This window comes from Scleropages formosus, chromosome 25 (assembly GCF_900964775.1).
Source record: "Scleropages formosus chromosome 25, fSclFor1.1, whole genome shotgun sequence".
NCBI classification, from domain to species: domain Eukaryota; kingdom Metazoa; phylum Chordata; class Actinopteri; order Osteoglossiformes; family Osteoglossidae; genus Scleropages; species Scleropages formosus.
In genome coordinates, this window is record NC_041830.1 from 13,119,481 (window position 1) to 13,142,956 (window position 23,476).

At 43.1% G+C, this 23,476-nt stretch overlaps 3 protein-coding genes across 3 annotated transcripts in view; 1 reads left to right on the forward strand and 2 right to left on the reverse strand.

Annotated features, from left to right (window-relative positions):
* hs2st1a (heparan sulfate 2-O-sulfotransferase 1a) overlaps positions 1-7,296 on the reverse strand; it is a 62,337-nt gene extending 55,041 nt beyond the window's left edge. Inside the window, exon 1 of the mRNA XM_018731412.2 lies at positions 6,676-7,296. Within this exon, the coding sequence (XP_018586928.1) occupies positions 6,676-6,799 (124 nt within the window). The 5' untranslated portion in view covers positions 6,800-7,296. The remainder of the gene's footprint in view (positions 1-6,675) is intronic.
* A 267-nt stretch (positions 7,297-7,563) lies between these two features.
* selenof (selenoprotein F) lies at positions 7,564-17,726 on the forward strand. The gene is made up of 5 exons (XM_018730784.2): positions 7,564-7,695; positions 9,573-9,740; positions 13,192-13,255; positions 15,039-15,088; positions 17,129-17,726. The coding sequence occupies exons 1-5, from the start codon at positions 7,648-7,650 to the stop codon at positions 17,258-17,260; spliced, it is 462 nt and encodes a 153-aa protein (XP_018586300.1). The 5' UTR covers positions 7,564-7,647; the 3' UTR covers positions 17,261-17,726.
* A 1,762-nt stretch (positions 17,727-19,488) lies between these two features.
* LOC108921636 (zinc-binding protein A33-like) lies at positions 19,489-23,440 on the reverse strand. The gene is made up of 6 exons (XM_018731183.2): positions 22,811-23,440; positions 22,383-22,478; positions 22,069-22,299; positions 21,926-21,948; positions 21,557-21,675; positions 19,489-20,545 (listed from the first exon to the last, which is right to left on the reverse strand). The coding sequence occupies exons 1-6, from the start codon at positions 23,213-23,215 to the stop codon at positions 20,010-20,012; spliced, it is 1,410 nt and encodes a 469-aa protein (XP_018586699.2). The 5' UTR covers positions 23,216-23,440; the 3' UTR covers positions 19,489-20,009.
* Between the last annotated feature and the right edge of the window lie 36 nt (positions 23,441-23,476).

Genomic DNA, 23,476 nt, shown 5'->3' on the forward strand with positions numbered 1-23,476 from the left:
GAAGTACTCAAGTATCAACTGAGACTACATAAAACACTAATAAGTACAGTTGCAGGAGTGTGATATCTAGGATCAAGGTCATGTGGGGGTGGTAATATACTGGAGTAGAAAGAAGATGAGGTACCACAGCTTTCTAACAGACACTTAGCACAGATTATCACTATAACTGCTGGATGCTCACTTTGTCATTAATAATGTCGCTCTCCCGCACGTCAGCTGTCAAACCCTCGAATTTGGGCAACACCCGGTGAGGCTGAGTGTGAACTGCCAACTGCCGCTAATACGTGCCATTAACAGCCGATCAAGAACGGCAGGCACTGCTGAATTGCTCCTGTAAAAGATCCATAAAAAGTGGATAAAAACTAAATTTGAGATTTTATGGCCACTTCTCGTTCATTTTTCCCTTCCTCACTTATAATTATACATCAGGAAGGACAGGCACTGGTATGAGCGAAAAAAAGATTTACCCCGCACCACAGCAGGTTTCAAGTGTGCTGAATGAATCTGCGCCCCCAGCGTCTCAAATCGATGACCCTTGAAGACTTGAGGCCATCCATTAAGTGGGCGACCCAAGCCGGTGCGGCCAGAGCGCACCTTAGCCGCAGTTCCCGGCCGCCACGTTTATTCCCGCTTGCCGGCTTGAGTCGCCGATCGCTGGAATCCCGCGGGAATCGGATGCATGCTGTGCACGCAGCACAGACTGCTGGGAGTCAAGGGCAAGTCAGCACAGATGGAGGAATGTGACACAAATGCGCTTCCCTTTTTCATTAACAGAGATTAAGCGTGGCGGTTAAACAGTGGATAGGGCAGGGAGCGCTAACTTGGTGATGGACATATTGCGAGCATGTGGAAAAGTCACCCAAAACGCACATGAACGGAAAGTGAATTTTAACACGCGGGAATTCATTATTTGCTCTAACAGTACAAGAGAGTACACATACAGCACAGCACCCTAAAGGCTACTTAATTTACCTAAATTAATGCAAACTGTCCCAGGACTCACCTCATCCTCAATAATTAAAATATCTTTTTTAAAAATATTACAGCACAATTGCACGCCGAAGAGAACAATCCACACGGTTTCATTATACACAAGACATAATACGCTATACTGAGCCACTCTTGGAAATGTTCGGTTCTCTTCCAGCGAAATAAATTACACTTGCATGTATTCATGAATTATTCACTGGAGGGAAAAAGCTCTTTTTTTAAATATTGACTTAATGGGACGAATCCCAAAGTGCACCTCAGCAGGTTCACGATCGAGCCGGAGCCTGTCAGGGATGGTGACCCGGAACACGACCAAAGGGACGCGGCTACCAGGAGGTGACGGGTTTACCAAAAAAAAATTTGCGTTTCCCACCACGACTTTCCTACGAAGGTAACGCCATCAGGGAAGTGTATTCATAGCCCATATGTACCATAGTGCTTTGTGTTCCAAGTCATCGTCCAAGTGTACAGGTCGTCAGCAGGTGTGCCAGGTACAACAGACGACGTCAGCAACGGGATGCCCGGAACTTAATGATGTAAGCGCCATCTGGGAGGGCATTACGAAAACACTCGCAACCATGGCGACAAGCTCAACGGACATAAAAGCCTTCAGTCAATTAAGACCAACAGGCAAGTAGTGTAGTGGGTTAGAGCCATTGCCTTGTAATCAAAAGGATCTGGGTTTGAATCCTCGTCCTGCTGTAGTACCCTTAATCAAGGTATTTACCCTGAATTCTTACAGCAAAAATTACCACGCTGTATAAATGGGTGAGTACTTGTAGTTTGCTGTACAAACCTAAAATTCTAAGTTGTGTTGGAGAAAGGGGGCAGCTTAAATAATGAGTAATATTGAATCCTTCCACCACCAGGGTTAGGGAATAAAAGTGTTGCCACAGACAGTGCACTGCTGGAATTTTCCTAATATTTCAATGCAGATTTGTTGCAGAGATCATTCGAGGTAAACCAAGAGCGCAAATCCACTTGTTCGGTTTAAGGCGTAACCAATGTTGCGAGCGTCACGTCCCACAAGCTCACATTAATTAGTTCCGCTGGGTCTTCTCCTGGGCTCCGCTTTCTTCGGGGATGAAATGCGAAGGATCTACAACGGAAGGCATTCCAGGTGAACTGCTTTCGCACCTGCAGCCACTCATCGCCGCAGGAGTTAGTGCATTAAGTTGACATGACTGGCTTCGCCATGCTGGGGCCCATCCGCCCTCCCCCAGCACCCAAACCTCGGGACAGCTCTCACGTTCCACATGGTCAGAATGGCCCATCTGCTGCTGGAAGCCCGAGAGGTGTGCATTCAACCGCGTCCACGTGTCAGCAGGCAACACCCTTGGCGCACCCCCCTCTGCTCCACCCCCCACGGCCAACCTCTTGTTTTCCCCCTTCCACCCCTCGTTCCGTCTTTGCTTAAAGTAGGCGGGCAAAGCAGCCTGATCCGTCAACCGATCCTTTGGGAGAAGGTCAAGACTGGGGGGGGCACAGCTGTAGTTGGAGAGGCCATTTCCCAGCAAGCGAGATAGACACATGGGGGTCCTTTCAGCTGTACGGGGGGTATTGTGTCAATGTGCACCAATGGAGAAAACAACAGCTCCGTTGCTGTGGTTCAGCAGCTGCGGCGAGCTGAAGGAGGACTCTCTCCTCTCCAACACCAACAGGAGTCGATGAAAGCGTGGCGGGACCATCATCTCCCAACGTGTGTTCCCATTCCGCCACCACCCCCCCACATTCAGCAATCCTACCTCCACAAGGCATTCCAAATTCACAAACTGAATCTGGAACCACACAGCTCCGATTCACTCGGCGCGACTCCTTTCCGCTGCTTGCGGACGTCCCGCAGCAGATTTAAACCGCTCAGTCGACGCATGAGATCGATTTGGCTTAAACAACAAACCTGTTAAAAAAAATTTTTTTCCCTACATCTTCAGCTCGGATGATATGGAACTGTTTCTTCCAGCGAGTGCATAAAACGTTGGCTTAAAGCAACGCCGCTTGAGCATAAAGGATTTGACTGCTTCAGATTCATTTCTCGGTGAAGTTGCTCAGAAATGCTGCACAAAGCAAGGTTTTAAGGTACGCCGTTCTTCCAGGAGCTACCGTGTCCCTTCTGACGGCGGCTGTTAATTGCACTTACCTACGATGTACTTGTGTACTGCAGCTTGTTAACATCTTACAGAAAGATGTTGGACAGAAACAAATATAAAGAAAAAAAATTACCAGTGGAAAGCATACTGTATGTATGTGCATATATATATATATATATATATATATATATATATATATATATATATATATATATATATGTGTGTGTAATGCACACGCGCGCACACACACACAGATACATATACACAGGTCCTACAGTTAAACAAATAAAGCCATATGAGAATGTCTAGACAATACCAGTCAGAAGTTTGAGTACATCTCGACATCATGTGTAATACCTATATGGGATGAACTGGAGAGAAGAGTAAAAACACGGCGTCCCAGATGCAGCCGAAATCCGTGCAAACTGCCGCACAAGAGCTGGGAAGGCACGGCAGCTCATTTCCTCGTCGGACTTGCTAACGCCTTGTGAATTAAATCAGTTTCCAGAAAATGTACTCTCACTTTCCACTGGTACTGCCTGTGCAGTTAATAACCTGTGCAACCTCGCCGCGAAGCGAACTACTCAGTAAGTCGGTATGATCCAAGCACCGCATTTCCAAAGGACACTCGATAGACGGCTGGATGTACAGTATTTACAATGAGCATAGGAAAAGTTCATGTTTGTGCTGCTGCTCTGTTACAAGTGGAATCACATGATCATCCTAGGCAATGATGTCCATGAACGCAGCTCACTTTGAATCGCACACCGTGTATAAAAGTACATAGTTCATAATTCTGCATCCACTTCCTGACTCATTAACTACTATTTACCACCTTTATCCAAAGCAACTTACAATTTTGGGTTTGTAAACTAATTAATTATTTACCCATTTATACAGCTGGGTAATTTTTACGGTATCAGTTCAGGTTGAATCCCTTAATCAGTGTTAACTTGTGCTAGCAGACACCTGGGGGCGTAGTGGTTAAAGCTACCGTCTTTGTACAAAGAGGCTGCGTAGTCCCCTTGAGCAGCGTACTTACCCTAAGTTGCTACAGTAAAATTACCCAGCTATATAAATGGGTAAATAATTGTAAGTGGCTTAACACTGTAAGTCGCTTTGGAGAAAAGCATCAGCTAAAAGCCAAATGAACATAAACAAACAGCAAGCCAACAAGGTTACAGTGGATACATATCAACAAAAAAACCCACTGGCTGCACAATAAAGCATTTTGACTGCCAGGTTTAGTACCCCGTCAATGACATCATATCCTGAGTTAAACGAATAAGATCCATAAGCTCATTACAGCCGTTTCCTCGGCAACAACATCAAAACAGAAAAAACCATGTCCGTGGAAGAATCCTTCAACTGTCCCCAAGAACTACGAACAAACGTGCCCAAAAGCCTCCTTCTACTCTAATAGCTGATATAAAATGACAAATAATGAGCTGTTTAAAATAAAAGTACGCCAGTCTAAAGCGATGCAAGGGCAACGGGGGAAATGAATAAATGGCATCAATGATTGCGATTCATAAGTGTGTTACATGTGTCCGTACCTCTCATTATTGTTTGGATCATAATGGGGTTGACCTACATGAGCTCCCACAGCCTGGGGATCCTGCTTATCCACATTCAAATAAAGTATGGAAACATCAAGTTTGTCCAATCTCTATCAGCTCAGTCCTCGGCAATCAAAATGATGAGGGACACTAAAGAAAAAAGCAGACACATTTGCACATTTTGCTAGTGTCCCCCTGCTCATCTTTTACCTCCTTTATATATTTCTGCCAATAGGAGCGACCGTCGCTCACTATCTACTTGTGACCTGACCCGCAGAGAGCAGCTGCGAGACCCAGAGTCACAGCATAAAAGACGCGCTGTGGGTTAATAGATGGACCGCATCCGTTCGCATGAAATTAAACGCAGGCAACATGCAAAATCATGTCGAACGATGTTACGTTCTTTAAATCACTTTCTCCTCTAACATGGGACAGGCAAGGAAAGTTAAACTCAAATTACTGTGGAAATACAGTTTTCCCAAGCACAAAAAAGGAAACTTCACTTAAATTGATCAGTAATACCCCAAAGGATAATTAGCATTTTTGGGGCTTTAACCCAGATTAAATCCCAGGTTAATGAAACAAAGCTTCACTACATCTTCCTCTCAAATCTTATTTCACCTTCTTATTCATTGACAAAAGCTGGAACTCTGATTGATCTTTAATAACCTTATCGCATCTTGGAAGAATGATAAATGCAAGTTAAACCTGATGAGCATTAGGAAGCTAAACATTAAAATGATGAGCGTTCACTAAATTAGTGACACGATGCTTTCTGTTCATCTTGAACAAGATGAATTCTTTGGGGGTGGAGGAGTGGCAGAATAAGTTCATGCCTGATTTGAAAGCAAAAAGCAGCTCAATGAAGTGACTTAACATGAATTCAGGCGTATGAATAGTTTTGAAAGTTTTGCGAGTCCTCAACGCGTGATCTTGAACGTAAGGACAAGACGAGGTGGGATCAGATGCTTTTCTCAACGGCCATCCCGAGGGACCCCGTCAAGGTTCTCCAGCTCGAGTTGATGGGATCTCAACTCTGGGTTCAAACTGGTTTCACCCTGAAGCCACCTTCTCTCAGACAGGTGCCTCCTGATGATGTTTCCATTACTCAGAAAAAAAAAAAAAAAAAAAAAAAAAAATTTTTTTGCTTTTTTTTTTTTTTTTTTTTAAAGAGATGTAGCTGTTCTAAAATACCGCCCGTCATATTAAAAACCGGTTCGTTTCACACACGCTGAAAATAACTCAAAATCCTCTCTTCTCTCAGATATTCAACGGCTTCCTGGTTCTTAAATTTTCCCTCTTCACACTTTGGTGGTTGACACACACAGAGACCAACTCCGAAACGCCAAACGCACTTTTCCAACGTCTCTTCTTGCTTAAACAGAGAGAGAGAGAGGACAGACACACCGGCGCATCAGCTACAGGTAACCAGGAACGTGACTACGTGAAGGAGGGGCTCGCATCCAACACCCACCTAAATGCACGAGGAACACCTCCACGTAAGAGAAGCGGAACTCCATCGGATCCGCAGCACCGGGACGCGGTGCGGCGAAGGACATGCATTTACTCGGAAGCATCACCACACCACCTCCCGGGTCAGCACAGCGGTGAGAGTCGTTTCCGTGGTTCCCGGTTCCAGTCCCGCTCCTGCTGTAGTACCATTGACCATTGAGGTACTTACCCTGAAGCAACACACTGCTGTCGAAATGTGTAAATCACTGTGAAGATCATTATCAAGGCTGCAACTAAGCTGCCTCGAGCCAAGGTTAATAGCGACGCGGAGAAGCCGCGGCTGGTGGGCGACCAGCAGTTTGGCGGCCTTTTCCAGCGGAGGTGGACCCCACGTGGGCCGGATTATTGGCGCGACTGTGCAGAGAGGGGTCACCGCAGGCGGCCGACCGCTCAACGGGATGCGGTGCAGGGTCGGCGGTCGCATCGCGGTTGCGTGCGGGTTCCCGACCCGAGGCACACGTTGCCGTTGCGGTGCGCAGGTGACACGACCCCAACGCCCCGCCAACACCCCACTCCCCCCATCTCACCCAGCTTTCCCCGGGACTCCTCCAGCTTCTGGATCTGGTTCTCCAGGAAGAGCATGGCCACGGCGAACGCCAGCAGCGCCAGCAGCTGAAACTTGGGCGGCATCATAATCCGTAGAAGCCCCATCAAACAGCCGAAGTCATACCGCAATCAAATTATAGATTTTTTTTTTTTAAAAAAAAAAAACAACAACAAAAAATGGTAAATTAAGGCGGGATAGCGGTGAAGGAAGGGCTACGCGGCTCCGATCTCCCCTGTCCGGGGTGGAAACAGTGTGCCTGTGCGGGGAAAAGCAGGCGACACTGGTCCAGGGAGAAGGGCTGTCCGGGATCGGGACGCGGCGGTCCGCGCGCACGTCCCGCGAGCCACGAGACGCCGACCGGAACTTGACCTGGGTCCGTGTCTCCGAACACAGCTCGGATCAGGACATCGCACACCAACGCCGCTGCCCTCGGTGCATAAAGGAGCACTCTGCGTGTGCGTGCGAGTGCGTGTGTGTGTCGCGCAACAGCCACTCGATCCCCTCGCGTGTCCTCCCACTCCCCCCCCCCACGAAAAAACCCCGTGCGACTATTGGACGCAGCGCCGGGCGCGAGAGCGGCGCGCCTCGCTCCTTCGTCTCTTCAAAGGTCTGTAAAGCATCGCGCGCGTCGATTGGACGGCGCTCGCCGTTGTGAATAGCACCGGATGGGCGCCTCTTGGAGGTGCCTACAACGCGTGCCTGAATATAATACGCACTTATGCCGCAGAAACTGTCGGTTCTGAATTCGGTTTTCTTGTAATCGTAAAATTATTCGAAATTCCACTCGAAATGTTTAGAGATGTTATAAAATATGGTGGGAATTGTCATTTACTTAGTTAGAATCGGTTTGAATGGCGAAACCAAGTTTGAGCTTTTCAGGCGTTTTACAGGGACACCTTTTCTTCAATCGGTCCGTGTTCAGGCCCTCCGGAAAAAAAGAGTACATTCGAAGATGGCGGGGGAGGTGTACCTATTGTGGCTCCTGTCGATTTTACAGGCGGTAAATATAGAATTGCTGCGCTTTGATAATCTTACTCGGGTTCTTGGAAGTTTTTAATTGCAGATACCTGATGTTTCCGACAACATATGTTATCATATAATCAGCGTTGTGCAAAACATGTTTGATGCCTCGAGTGCGGAAGCGAAACCGGCGGAGTCGTGACGTGGCTTAACGGTTACGCGTTTCTCATGTTTAGTTTTCTGTTTACACTTACTATTTGAGTCTATTACCTACTCAAATTTTCTATGTGATTGGCTAATTTTATATACTGTTTTACTGTATGAATGTGCTATAATTTAATCATAATGAGCAGTTACATGACGTTTTGTTAATGCCGACCAGTCCAAGTTCAGTAAATAATACGCCTTTGGTTTGGATCTAAGGTCACAGGTTCGAGTCCCACCTCTGGCTATAATGTACTCTTGAGCAAAGCACTTGGCGTGTAAAATTGCTCCAGTAAAATTGTCCAGCTGTGTAAATGAGTAAGTAATTGTAAGTCTCTTTGGCAAAAAAGCATCAACTAATCCGTTTAAATACAATAAATGTACGGTGGAATATGTGGGTAAAATATTTCAATCTGTTTTAAATGAAAACTAAGTGCTGAATTAAAATAGCTTGCACTGTGTTGGCTGGTTTTCCCTCCACTTAGTTAAATTACAAGATACAGAGATTAGAGTTGTTTTAGGCACACATATGCTGGTATAATTCTTAAGTGGCTCAAATTCAGGACAGATTTTTATTTTTGTTTGCAGTGGAAGCAGGTAGCAATGTTTACATATGTTTACATAATATTGTGTCTTCCTTTGACATGTTCACCCTTGCTGTGATGCATGTGCTGTTCTCTTTATCCTGAAATGCACCACCTTTGTCTTCTTGGAGGTGTATTCAAATCATATGGGAACTTAGGATAAGGTGTGTTTTTTTTTTTTTTTTTTTTTTTTTTTTTTCTCCCCTTTGTAGATCACAATGATTTTATAAATGTAGTGCTTTGGTTGATTTGTAGCTGGAAATTGCCTTTTATGTTCCAGACAACAGGATTGTTTTGGTTCTGCATAAATGTAGTTTTTATAAAGCATTAGTTCCTTATTTAGGCTTAAAACATCATACAGGTGAACAACTATATTATTATGATTTATTTTACACCTTTGTCCAAAGCCACATGCATTGTTAGATCATCAGATTTACAAAAATGAACCATTTACACAGCAGCAACGTTCAGATTGAAAGGCATAGATTCTAACTGTTAAACCACTTGCTGTGTCTCTTCTCGAGGATCAGAGAGGGCAGGTTTTGGCTGAATTTCTGAACATCATTAGGCAGTCTATTTGAGTTGTTGATTCAAAATTTTAGGTGGCATACAAGTTAAAAAAAAAAAAAAACCCAGATCTAGAGGCCCTCAGACCAAGTGGGTCTTTCTAAGAGTTGGCAGTGTGAGAAAAAATAGAACTGTTGAACAGCTAGATCTTTGAGAATTTGGACAGCTGTGTTTAATTTCGGTAGAGTTTAGAAAGGGATGTGCACTTTGAGGGAGGTCAGGCATTTTTTGTACTTCAGCACCATATGGGAGAACTGAGAAATTTGCAGAGTGGTTCTGCACAGATTGCTCACTCTGCCTTCATGTCCTCAATTCTGCTAGTCAGCTTCTACCACAAGCAGGGATTCTAATAAGAGCAGTATGAAGGGGAGCGCAGAGGGCACAGCCAACAAAATACTGATGGGGATGCGGTTCTGTTCAGTAATCTGTCATTCTGAAGCAATGACACCCAACTGTGGCAAAGGCCCACTCGTCACTGCTTAGAAGTTTTGGGTGTCGATAAGGGAAGGTTTTCTCACTGTCCCATTTTTCTTTTTTTTTTTTATTAAATTTTTTATTGAAGATCTCTACCTATGGAGCCGAGCTTTCCTCGGAGGCCTGCAGGGAGCTGGGTTTCTCAAGCAACCTTCTTTGCAGTTCCTGCGACCTGCTGAGCCAGTTCAGCCTGTCTCAGCTGGACCCCTTCTGCCGGCAGTGCTGCCAGGAGGAGGCCCAGGTTGAAGCCAGGAAGGTAAGTGGGGGACTGGCCTCCAGCTTCACACAGGAGGCTACCTACTCTGTGTATACCAACTGTATGGATATTGTTATTAATTGATGTATATATTGCCAAAGTTAGTTTAAAATAGGTCTCGGCTCATGTTTTTCTTTTAGGGTTCTTCCAAACCTTCAGATTGCCAAGGTGCACCCGCTCTGTCCTTCTTTCCAAATCTCGCTTACAAGTGTAGTCATTTAGTTGTAATTTTAACCACTGGTACTTTGTTTTATTACAATCCATAACCCAGGTTGTTGAATGGTTAATTTCTGCATAGTGCTTTTATTCACACTGAAGCAAATCTGCAAGGTGTAATTAGTAATGCATAGCTTTCAGGGGGTTCTGTGTAGGGGCGGGGTGGCAGTGGGGCAGTGGGGTGCCAGAACAGCTCATTTGATTTTTAATTGCTTTTTCTGTCTGCTGTGAAGTAGAGGTTCTACAGAGTGTAAGGATGTGCCCTCAAGCATGTTCCGTTTTGTTTGCCTGTAATAGGTTGAGATATTTATTCTTCCGTTTTAATTTTACCTTCCTGGAAAGATCATTTGAAAGTCACAACCTTTGGATCAGCTCAGGTTGTGATAAGGCGCCACACACTGTCACAATTTCATGTTTTTTTTTTTTTTTTTTTTTTTCCTTTCTCCCATTTAAGAGTTTGTTTACAAACAAAACTAAATGACTTTGGTTCTTGCTCCCATTTTGTGTTGTGTTTTAAAAATGCATTATTAATGTTATATTTATGTGGCAGTATGGTATTATGGTCTCATAGATTATGTATAAGACATTGAAAATGGACATAAATATGGAATATGACAGTGAAGGGGTAGCACCTTTTGCCATCCTTTTAAGTTTTGCTTGACAGATGGCTATATTCTAATTGGAAACATGCAGATGGTTACTAAATAACCCCAAGGCAATACGGAGTCATGGAGTAAATGTACTCTCAGCACATCTCTCAAAGAAGTATTTGAACCTGCAGTATTTCCACTCATTCAGAAAGCTTTTTACATGTTAAGAAGTCTTCATGCAGATTTTTTCCACTCTTTCTCTTTCTGGTTTAGCATAGTAATTAAACATGAAAGGGCAAAATGAAAAGAGTGCTCCAAAAATTTGTAGTTTAAAAAAATTCATACAGAATGTAATAAATAGACATTCTAAGATGTGAGAAACTGTAAAATAATTTGCCACTTGAACAGAGTCATTGTCAAGATGGACTGGCAGAAAATAAACCATGCAGGTAGACTCGGAGGATACTTTGTTTTTATATACCGTGTCCTAAAGTACTTTGATCATGTTCTTTCATTTACATGTATAGCTTGTGGGTAAATTACTTTCTTAAAATTTTGCATGAGCAAGAAAAATAATTCTATATTTCTAATGCACTGCCTTGGTACTTACGAATTCAGACGGTGGGATGATGCCCTACCCAGCAAACCTAAGGTGAACTTGTCCCCAGAGTGCAATCACTAAAGCATTTAATTATCCTTGATGCTCCGCATTCGAGCAAGAAGAAATGCAGCATTTCTCCATATTCTTTGACAGGAGCTGGCAAAATTCATTTGTATGCACACTAGCCACAGAGCAGTGGGGAAAGGAGCACTAGTCTGTCGGTTCCTCTACAAAGAGATGATCTTAGTTGCTCATTTCGGTGGGTGGTTAGCTGCTGGCCTTGCAGAATCTTCCATCGCTGCCCTCTGACTTCTTCCTTATGTCTCACTGCTTAATGATAAGCATGTTCTGTTCATAGTTCTGCTGTAATTAGTTTTTTTAAATCTATCTGTAATTCTCTGTATCAAAGTATTCTTGGTGAGCTTTTACTTTCTGCAAAGCAGCTTTTATCTGAAGTCATTGGCATTATGCACGTGTTTGCTTCTGGTGAGCAAAGAGCATCATACGTAACATTGTACTGTTTTTCCTCTATCTTCACAATCACTTTGTGTATGAAATTGTACTGTGTGTGTCAGCATTTTTAATTCTGTTAATAAGTTGCAACCATGTAAAGTAAATGAGATCTGGTGTAAAGTAACACAGGTTGGCGGTCAAGATGACCTTTACAAGATGTGTGTGTTGATTAGCCCAAGGCAGGGGCACACCAAAGACATCTGCTTCCTCTCAATTAGCTTCAGCAGCCTGGAAGTTGGCGAACAGCACTTGGAACGTGTGCTGTAATTTGCCGTCTCTGTGTAAACCCCCCCATCAGTACCAGCTCAGTGGAAGGCTGTCAGGTCCCACTGCACGCTAGCAATTATAGCCATTACCTTTATCTGACCGCCCTTCCCAGTTTCCTTGTCGCATTTTCAAAAGACCATTAAGGCTTAATGGAAGCTCTTGGGTTTGGAGGTATCATGCCAAGGTCAGAATTAGAAAAACTTTTGGCTGTGCTTTAGCTGAAAAACCATACATTTACATATTTATTATTTATTTACTTGGCTGATGCTTTTATTCTGAGCAACTTGCAGTGGTACATTTTGTATACTAAGGCTACTTACAGTTCACGCATTTACACAGCTGGGAATTTTTTACTGGGTCAGTTGAGGGTAAAAGGGTACTAAAGCAGGAATTGAATTTGAACCCAGGTCCTTCTAATTTTAAGGTGACAGCTCTATCCAGTTTGCTACCTGCTGATCCTATTCATGTAAAACTGAATAGTTTTACCACCCATTGTTTGTAAAGATATATACGGTACATGTATTTCATAGATGTGCTTTTGTGGTGTCAAGTCATTGCATGCCTCAGTACAGTACAATTTTCAACGGATTGAAAGTCTTAGAAGTGGAAAAGTAGTTTGTGTATAAATTTGAACAATGATTATCTAATGTTGAAAGCACCCCTTGATGTCAAACACAGACCAGTGGTTAGTTATATGTATTTCTGTATGCTAGGTTTCATGTGAGATTCAGACTGAGATGCCCTGCTCATAACAAATAAGTGTGTGTTGTATGTAGCCTTGAAAACAGGACCATTAAACACATTTTGACCAGGGTTATTCATAACTGCTGTGCATTTGTAGAGCGTAACTTTTTTTTTTTTGGTCATTGCTGCATGCTTATGTTTTATTATCTTGTATTACACTTGTAACCTTTGGAAACTGGAGAAGTTAAAGGCTCTATAAAATCCACTTAACCCTTTCCATTTTTGAGCACTTTTTCCTCAACATCAATAAACTAAGCCTGACCATAATTGGGCCGGTTTGAGCTGTATTTCCTCTTTTATAATGCGCACAGTTGCAGTGTCGAAAGTGTTGTTGAAATACCAGTGTTCCCTTGTAGACACTGCAGTGCTGTCTTTAGGTCCTTGTGTCACATTCAGATTGTTTAGTAGACAGTTAATATGTGAGTTCACCCTGACAGCGGCCAGCTGTCCTTGGTGCAGTTTTCCAATGATGAAAAGGCAGCTGTGCAACAATGGCTGTTTCTTTGTTTCTCTCCTTCAGCACTATCCTGGTGCTATCCTGGAGGTCTGTGGATGAAAACTGGGGAGGTTCCCTCAAGTCCAAGGTGAGTGTCTTTGTCTGGCTTCTTCACGGCTTTTAGCAACACGCAGCAGCTCAAACTGAGCTATTCAATTCTGTGTGATTTTTGAAAAAATCTGTGGCTAATGTTTAGGTCCCTGATTAGTCATCTTGCCTTAATTAAATGCGGTGGACTTTGGCACTTTATGGATCAAAATGGGTATCAGACTAAATGATGCAAGAGAAGAGTCAGCTAACCTGTGTAGTCCATATTCTGCTAGTCTGACAACCATCCATATGTTGCCTCTAGGTTTGTGAGTTTTTTTTAAATCTTCATTGCTTCACTTTTAGTGCCCCTCCCATACACCATGTTTTCTGTGTATCAGAGTGTATCAAATAGCAGAGGTTTTCCCTCTTATCTGGGGAGCTGTCAGGATTCAGAGAGGTGTGTGTGTGTGTGTGTGTGTGTGTGTGTGTGTGTGTGTGTGTGTGTGTAGGCACTTATGCACATTTGCTCAGTATGAACACACGCTCACAGGATCCCTGAGCGTTTCCTCCCACTCTTCAGCCCAGAGCAGGGATACACTGGCTGTAAGACCTTCCAAGTTTTCAGTTACTCTTTCTTCTTAGTTTGATGGTTGGATTTTCCTATTTCTGAAGGCATCTTAAGTTCCTTTCATGTCTCCACAACTGCTGAATCTGTTTTTTTTTTTTTTTTAATATAGGCGGTTTAAAAGGTAGTTAATTTTGATCCACTGTGGCTATAGCGCAGCCCCTATGTGAGTTTTGTTTAGGTGCTGGGAAAGAACACTTAGTGACTTTATTTGCATAGGTTATTCTGTCATTACCAGCCCTTTTTTGTTTAAAACCACTAATATTTTATTAATATTTTCATTTTTCAGTCAAAGCAGGGTCAGATGAAAGTGTTAAAGCCCTTGTTTGGTGACACAAAGTGCCTGAAGAAAAATATGATTTATTTCTATGTATTATTTTCTGGATGGGGAGGTAGAATCAGAGAGAAGACTTGATGGCATCTTAATTCTAGATCATGGCAGAAATAAACTTTGTCACTTGGTGACCACCGAGGTGCCATTAATCGCAGCAATAATGGCAGTGCTTATTCTCAAAATGTCCCGTCTGGTTGATAGAGGCTCCCACAACCCCCATTTAGTGCTTCCGGCATCTCTTAAGGCTCCTGCAGGGACTCCGTGTTGCTCCAGTAAATGGCCCACCCGAGACTTGAGAAGCGTGGTGCGATTTGCGTGCGGAGTAAGAGGAGGAGGTGGAGATGAGACGGCAGGTCCCTGCTGGGTAGTACACTTCTTACAAGTCTTCAGATGGAGCATGGGCCTCTGGGAAGGACTGCAGAGCACTCTGGTCCATGGCCATCTGCCTGGTACCCCTCCCCCCCCCCCAAACCTGACTTACTGGTTCGCCAGTGAAACACAGTGTGTCCAGATGCCTGTAATTGGCAGGAAGCAAAACCACTGCAGCTCAGCTCCTGGCTGCCAGGGCAGCTCTGATGCACTGAAGGCTCTTTTAGATTGATTGACACTGAGCAATTAGGTGTGTGTGTGTGTTGGGGGGGGGTTTGGGATAACACCAGCACAAACTGCTTTCCTAGTATTTGATCAGTTCAAGTGTTTGTGGAGGACTCTTCTCTCCCTGAACTGTATGCTGCAGAAATGTTTGTGTTTGTAGCTGATCATTTCAGGAAACTGGTCATTTCACCTCCAGCAGGTCTTTCTACCTTTTCTTTGTGTGTGTTCCTGTCCCCCAGTATTAAATGTGAATCCACCTGTGTGCATTTTCCTTTTGTGTTTCCACAGCTTTTGTCAGGAGTGATAAGCCCAAGATGTTCAAAGGTCTTCAGATCAAGGTCAGTGGGGAGATAGTGTCCAGACCATAGTTTTTATCCATCACACTGTAAAGAAATGGCCTCCAATATTGCAGGTCTAGGGGCATCATGGGTAATTCCACACATTTCTAAAAACAAAGAGTAATGGGCCTGATCCATCAGCCCTGTCCGACAGTGTAATAACAGGCGGTAAGAGGCAGGGCGCCCCGGGCTACTTCCTGTGTGTGGCCCCTTCATTGCTCCGAATAATGTGGCGCTTTCTCATACCCTGTGCTCCTCATAATTACTGTGTATTAGCCACTCCAGTGCTCAAAACCAGGTGGCTCCTCTACTGAAAGCCACAGAGATGTGTAAATGCCTGTTCCCTCGTTTTTAATCTGAAACGCACCAAGCTGCGTGTGTTTGCCAATGCTGCGTGTGTGTATGTTCCCCGGACGAGGGTGTCGTACAGTCCATTAGGACACTGGAAAAGGAGGCTCAAGTGGACTGTGTAAGAGTGGTGTTGCTTCTTAACACAGCAAATTGACTCGGGATTGTCTCTGAAATGACAACATGAAAGAATGACTCGTACAGGAGGTTCTCAGTGGGGTTCCTTTCCAATAACCTTGCCATAGTTCATCAGTTCACTTACATCGTAGTGCATCAACCATGAGGATTTAGTTGCAACATGAATGAATTCTACGTAGTGGGTATTGTTACATTTTTTCCACTAATTTCACATATTTTTGTTAAAATTGTAAAACGGTATAATAATCATGCAGTATATTATATTTTCATGCTGCACTGCTGTTTTTATTTTTATTTCTAAAAAGTTTTTTGCTTTTTCATTTCCCCACCATCAGAACACTGCATGGTGTCACTTTAGTTTGGTAGCCAGTATAAAAACAGTGACCTGAATGAAATCATAAAACATTCTGTAAATAAAATGCAGTTGCTAATAGACTCACTGAATGAATAAGTATAGCGGCCTGAGGCAGCGAAGGTAGCCCCTGTTATTGCACAGTACGTGGAGCAGTCGATGTTATACATTAGAACCGAAAATCGGGACTTAAAACACTTAATAAGGTTGATGGGATGACCATCAGTCGGACGTGTCATAAATACTACCTGTATAGGTAAACCTGAGTGATAAAAGTGCTGCTTTCATTCTGAAAACCAAGAGCATTTTACTCCTTTTTAACATTTGCGGTTACTATGTAAACATCCAGAACAAGAGCAGATTAGCACTCAAATGATGGTGTTTTGGGCCACAAGGAGACTTTCTGTCCCAGCGTCATACTTTTAACACCATGTTGTACACACACACACACTCTGCACCGCCACCGTAGTCCTTCGAGCAGCACAGGGGTTTGCTGGCCCAGCCTACCCCACCGATGGAGCCCTGCAGCTAGCCAGGGGCTGCGAGCACAGGGACGCTCCTGAGACAAATTAATCACCATTGAAATTTCTCCGCCAAATGCAATTACCCACAGCTCTTAAATGAAGGAGGGCAAAAACTACGATAACAATAATTAGTTTCATAACAAGCAAGAGGCTCAGGATGTTACAGGGGTGTTGACAAAGCAACATGACAACTAATTCCTCATCGTACTTGCCCACCTTTTTGTTCATCTTCTCCGCTCTCCTCCATGCTACCAGTGAAATGAGTTGATGCTAAAATCCGATTAGGTGCCATTTTCCAATTTTTCCCTTGCTTAATTGAATGGACACATCTCCTGCTGTAGGGTTGAAGGCAGCGAATGCACACAAATGTTCATCTCATATTTACGACTGGTGTCTGAAAGGTGGTGGAAAAACCTAGGAGGCACAGAGTTTGTTCACTAGGAAACTGCAGGAATGTGTAAAACTAAAAATAAATGGTTGCTACGATGGTGAAGTTATTGGAATTTGACTTAATGGTAAAATAACAGCATAATTTTTAAAACTTGATTTTATTAGTTGCTCATTAATTTGTCACAGAAGGTGCTGTTGTAATTGTGGTGCTTCAGCAGTCTGAGAGTGGAGTGTGTTTCTATAGCGACGGAAGCTCCCAGATGTTGACCGTTGTCCTTCCTTTCACAGTACGTTCGAGGCTCCGATCCTGTGCTCAAGCTGCTGGATGACAACGGGAACATCGCTGAAGAGCTCAGCATCCTCAAGTGGAACACAGACAGCGTGGAGGAGTTCCTGAGTGAAAAACTGGACCGCATATAAATCGTCAGAACAACCAAAGCATATGACACTTTACTTGTGCCCTCCATTTTTTGTGTCACGTGTCAGTTTGCTGAATTATCTTCATGGCCGGGTTTCCCGGAACCGCGGTAACACATTGCTCTCGGTTGTTGGTCTTTCCAATGATGATTACACAAGCTTTCTTTCTTTTTTCCAAAGAGATCCACACATTGATTGGCCTTTAATACATGAACAGAAGTCCTTTTCGTACAAGTGATGCTGTGTGCTTCTCATTGGTTATTAATGTTTTATTTTTTGTGTAGCTCTGTACAGTTTTATAACTGTTTTTGTGGCTGAGTTCAGACAGGCTGGGATGTCACTGCGTCCCCTGACCTGCCGGGGTGCCTCGGAGAAGTGCACATTAGTGAGGGCCTCACAGTAAACCAGCCCTGGGTTGTGGGGCCTGATGTCCTTGTGTGCTAACCTGGACTCTCCTCTAGGGGGCACAGTGGTGTTTCCATGTGTGAAGAATTTAGAAGGGAAAAAACAGGTAGATACAATAAAAGTCTGTTTAATGGTAACCAGTGTTTTGTTGGCTTTTGATTTCATCAGCTGATGTCAGCACTCTGAGCTAAACATCTCAACACCTTGGATTTATAAGTGTTGTGATTGAGTGTGCTCTCTGAATTTTATTCTTATTTACTCATCATATGGACGCCTTTGCTTTACATAGCCGCTTGTCCACAAGTCAGGATCCCAGACCTCCGGAGCTTCATTCACTAGGAATGAACTGCCAGGTGCAGCATGGGTAGTGGAATGACTGTGTACAAACACACAGGTTCTTGCCACATTTAAGTTGATTTCTTAATTCTGTACCACTGGGTGAAGCTTCACCCATGGAGAAATATGTCACTTTAGCCCCCTCACCTGTTTGCAGTGCAACACTGCACTTTCCACAGTGAAAGCAGAAATTCTTGCATGCATAAATATTGGACTAATAGAAGGGGGTAGCAGTAGGATCCTTATTGGGATGTGAAAATTTAAACTAGCAGGAGTTCTCACTGCAGACTTACACTGGGGTCACTCATCCATACATCAGTGGAACACACACCACAGGTGAACCTGAACAGCATGTCTTTGTGAGGAAACCCACACAGACATGGGGCAAACATGCATACTACACAGCCTGAGTGGGGATAAAACCCACATCCTCTCTTTCCACCCAGGCACTGTGAGACAGCAGTGCTACTCACTGTGCTGCTCTTGTGCTGGGCAATAACCTTTGGACCCTGATTTCGATATACATTTTTTTTTCTTTAAAATCATGACATAAGTTCCAAAGGTGAGAGAGTTCCAGCATATTCAATAACACAGGAAGCTGTGTAGATATGTTTTACATTTTAAATGTTAATTTTACTTTCTGTTCATAAAAATCACCTTTTCTGTTGTGTCCTAGTTTTGCCTTCTCCATATAATCTCTTATAGGCTCAGGTATAGACATATCTGTTCATCATATACATATTCAGGGTGTGAGAATAACATCATTTGCACCGGTGAAAAATTTCAGCAGTTTTCTAAAACAAATAACACAGGGGAATATTAATAGCATTTATTAAAAATCTGCTATAATAAAACAAAGTTCACATTTACTGAATGCTTTTTTGGGCACCTTTGTGGCCTTCACTTCAAAGCAGCCCTGAGCTGTAGGACTTCATGTCTGGTGTATTAAACTGGGAACCTCCGTTAGGCGATGTCATATTCCCACAAGTGAAGACTTATGAACTGAGTAAAAGCAGCATCAAAAAGTCAACTCTGCAACAATAAAGCGTTTATCTCTCATTACATCTCCTCAGCTTCCAAAAGACAATAATTTGCAAAGATATACAACATAACTTGAGTTAAACAGTTAGAAATATTTAAAATTTTGCACTCTCAAGGTTGAGGACTTATGCAATAGTGGACCTTGCCCTCGGGCAGCTAAAATTTAAAGAAAAAAAATCTCTAGAAAATAGTTTTACATTTGCTTTTTATTTGTTTAGCGAAAGGCTTTATAAAAACTGACACCAACAAATTTTGCAGGATCAGTTACATAAACCAACAACCTTAAGGATACAAGTACTGGAGAGTCCATGCTGTGGTAAACTTACTTAAAAATATTCTTCTCAGTGATTTTTATTGATAATAGATTTAAATCTTTGAAAAAAGTTGAAATCTTTTTAAAATTCCACTGCACCTTATGTGATCATTTAAACTTTTAATTAAGTTACATCAACATGTCAGTGTCATATAAAATCTCTAAGATGCTTTACAAGAAGTAGTTGGCAGAGTTACTGGGGATGTTGTCTGGTAGCGTAGTAGTTAGACCTAAACACGGCAGGTTTGAATCCCACCCCCAGATATAGCAAGCTTGACTACTTACCCTAAATTGCTCCAGTAAAAATGCCCAGCTGCATAATTGATTAAATAATTGAAGATAGATTAACATTGCAGGTAATGTTGGAAAAAACACCAGCTAAATATGTAAATTCATTACAATATCACTAAACAGCAACCCAGCAAGATTACAGGGGATGCACAAACTATAAAAAAAACAAGACACACACAATAAAGCATTTTAACTGCCAGGTTTACTTCCCTTTCAATCATATCACGAGAAAAAAGAATAATATCCATAAGGACATTACAGCTGTTTCCTCAGCAAGAAAAATCATAGCAGACAGTTTAACAGTAAGTTGCTTTGGAAAAAAGTGTCAAGCCAATAAACATAAATGTAAATTGACAATGCATTTCTCTATGACTTTGATACGAACACTTTCATGGAGCATATTTGCAGAGGAACAGTGGGATCAATAGAAATGAACAACGGAAAAACCTTCTCAGTAAATCTGTGTTTAAAAGTATAAAGAGGAGTGTTGTGACTGAGGTCAGAGAATGACAGTTGCCCCTTGTCCCAGTCCAGCTGTACCCTGATCTTCTGGGGTTTCTTCACCACTGTGAGAAGGGTGGGGGGTGAGGTCACTGCTTCGTAATTCCTATGGAACAGCAGGACACTCCACACTCCTTCCGCTGGAGTGTCAGGGACATCCCCCTTCCTCTTGACGGACTTTTTAACTACACCCAGCCTCCAGAAATCTGCCTCCCCAACATGTACATCCCAGCTGTGTTCCCCTGAGCTGAATCCTTCAGAACCTAGAACGCATACCCATCGGTTAAACCTCTCTGGGTTCTCAGGAAGCTGTTGGGTCTCATAACTGAATCTCATACTGGTCATATCCTCAGACATTACGAATTTTGGATGTGCTGTATTGGGGTCCAGAACCACAGGAGCTGGAGGGAAAGAGAAACAGAGACATCAGTAGTGACCAACACAGAAGGTAATTAAACATATATAAATAAAAGAGGCTACGAATAAATTACACAAACCAGTAACAAGACCTCCGGCCAATAGCCTGAGAGACTACAGGGAGCGCAGCAACCTCAACACACACACACACACACACACACACACACACACACACACACACACACATATACCTGTGTCACATTTAAAAAACAATATAGAAACTGAAGCTCAAAGCACAATCAGTTCCGGAATGCCTTTGAGACCGACCGACCACTGAGTTGCTGTAAATGTTGTGGTCCGAAGAGCAAGGCATCAAGCCCCTTGCTGTTTGGATAAAGCCCTTTCAGAGTAGGAGCCCTGCAATTCGGACTACGACCTGGACCATGATTCAGACTCAGGTCCATGCCAACAAACCCCATCTTGACTGTGTTCTCCTCTGTGGGGAACGCTCTAAAGTCACTGTTTCATCACCTACCTGCCTCGGCAGGTCATGCAAACATTACTGACTCAGCTCTGCACTTACCTTGTTAGTACTCCATGCAACATTGTGACAAACATTAAAAGGTAACATGGAGTGAGCAAAAAATTTCATAAAAAAATGTAAAAACCATAAATATGCAACTTCAGAAACACTGCATTAAACTAAACCACTCAGTGACCCAGAGTCATGGACTGTGATTTTCTCAAGTTTATAACAGGACTGTAGTTTGGAAACTGGTCAAATCCACATCCATTGTGTAGAAATGTACACCCTGTAATACTGATGATAAATCTCTGCTCCCTGAGCATTTTTGAAAAGGAATATGATGACTTTTTATTAGTTATTGTTCCTTCCTCTGGATGATTCATCTTCACAGAACAAGAAAAGATGGTTGTGAAACACCTGAACTGTGACACACAAACAGAAGCAGTATGACGTGTGTTTATGATGTAGTCAGTAAAGTGTGAACCTCCCCCCTGTACACTGAGAGTGTGTATCTGCACCCAGGACTCACTGTACTGAACAACGTCCAGCATCTTCTCCCACACTCTGTACTTCAGGTTGCCCAGGTGTTTGGCCACATTAATCAGGGCTCCTGAAACCTCCTCTGGATCCTTCACCCTCACTTGGGATCTGCAGTGATGTTCAACGGTCACTTCTGAGTTTCCTGTCTTTTTGACTTCATTACCACAATTTAGTTCAGCTCAGTATCTTTATAATGAATTATACTATTTTTCAAAGTAGTGTTTTTATTGTGCTCTTCAAGATTCAACCAGTGTGCTCACCTTACACCACACACACAATAAATCTGAATCATGGTTACATGTGAAATATGTGCTATGAGACCTATTTCAGACCAGCAGCAAAGAGGTACTTTAATTACCTTCCTTTAATGTCCTTGTAGTTCTGAAAAGGGGTAAAAGAACAGTTATTATGGGTTTACCTTCAGAAATAAGAAAAACATAAAACACTGAATAGCTGAATAATATGAAGACAATTTGACACAAACACAAGATGATTAATGACCTGCAGGAACGAGATGTCTTCAGCTCCCAGCTCCCGTTCTATGGCTCTGATGGTCCCTGAAAGGGATGAAATCTCTTGTGTCATCTTCTCAATCTTCTCCTTCATCGTGTCACTCTTGTGCTCCTCTTCCTCCCTCAGTTCAGCTATCCTGGCTGCCTCTTCATCCTTGAGGAACTGGTGAAGTTTCTCAAACTGCTCCTTTATCTGTCTCTCTGTGTTCTGCTGTTGGTTCTGCAGTGAAAACCATTCAGTGTCATCAGGTCCATGTCCATCACTCTAACATGTATTTCCACAGTGAACACGGTAAACTGTACCTTGATGTGCTCTGCTATTTCTTCCCATGTTTTCTTTACTTTAGTAAAGACTTCCAGCTTCTCCTGCAGCGGATTCAATGTTGTCCTCAGTTCCTCCTGGAAGAACGAAATGGTTCAGTAAATGTATTAAAATTTACACTGAGCACAGTGAACACAGACTGTACCAGAGCTCTGTTGTGGACAGAGAGGAATTACACTGGTCAGGTCACTGTTTCTACATTCTGTAAACACAGTATCTGTGGTAAAAATCAAGAGCTGTGAGGGGAGCTTCCGATCGTCTGTGAAAATGACTGTTCACTTTGATGTCAGAGCAAATAAACTTAGAGAACAGCCATTTAAATTGATCTTCACTCATCTTTCATATCGTTCAGACATTTATACCATATTATACTATTTTTTTATAAGACTGTTGAACATGTTCATTCCACCTTGTATTTTTCTGTTGCTTCCTGAACTGGTTGCAGTTTGTGGTTTTCATGAGTTTCTGAGGTTTGACACACAACGCACACAAGAACCTGGTCGTCCAAACAGAAGAGTTTGAGTTTCTCGTTGTGCAGATGGCACAGAACTTCAGATCCTGCTGCAGCTCTCTGACTTCTCTCATGTAAGAAGGCCTCACATGTGTTCTTTAGAGCCAGGTTGAGAGGAGGCTCATCCATAGAAGACTCCCTCCTACACACTGGACATTCCCGAGAGCTCTTCTCCTGCCAGTCCTTCTCCAGACAGTCTTTACAGAAGCTGTGGCTACACTTGAGGAGGACAGGATCCCTGTAGATGTCACAGCACACGGGACAGGAGAGCTCCTCTTCCAGAACAGAGATCTTGGATGCCATTCTGATTCTACACGTAGTGTGTGTGTATCTGTCCGTCGCGGCGCTGACCTCTGATCACTGTTTCACTTTCATTATTGTAACCGAGCTCTCGTGTAGGTTTGGCCTAGACACTTAGGTAAAGAAAACAATAAACGATACTCTTCAGGGTTGATTCCAAACATTTTCCAAGTTCTATTGGATCCAACACAAGTGAAACTTGGGAGGAGACTGACTGATGCACGCCAGTGCGCATGTAGAAAATCCCGCCTACGGCAAGCCCCG

Bases quoted from the DNA above. Each gene is read 5' to 3' on its own strand.
- LOC108921636 (XM_018731183.2), bottom strand. From the start codon at position 23,215: ATGGCATCCAAGATCTCTGTTCTGGAAGAGGAGCTCTCCTGTCCCGTG. The intron at 22,479-22,810 runs GTGGAATGAACA...TCGTTCTTCCAG, and splicing joins AAGCAACAGAAAAATACAAG to GAGGAACTGAGGACAACATT. The intron at 22,300-22,382 runs GTACAGTTTACC...TTTTCACTGCAG, and splicing joins AAATAGCAGAGCACATCAAG to AACCAACAGCAGAACACAGA.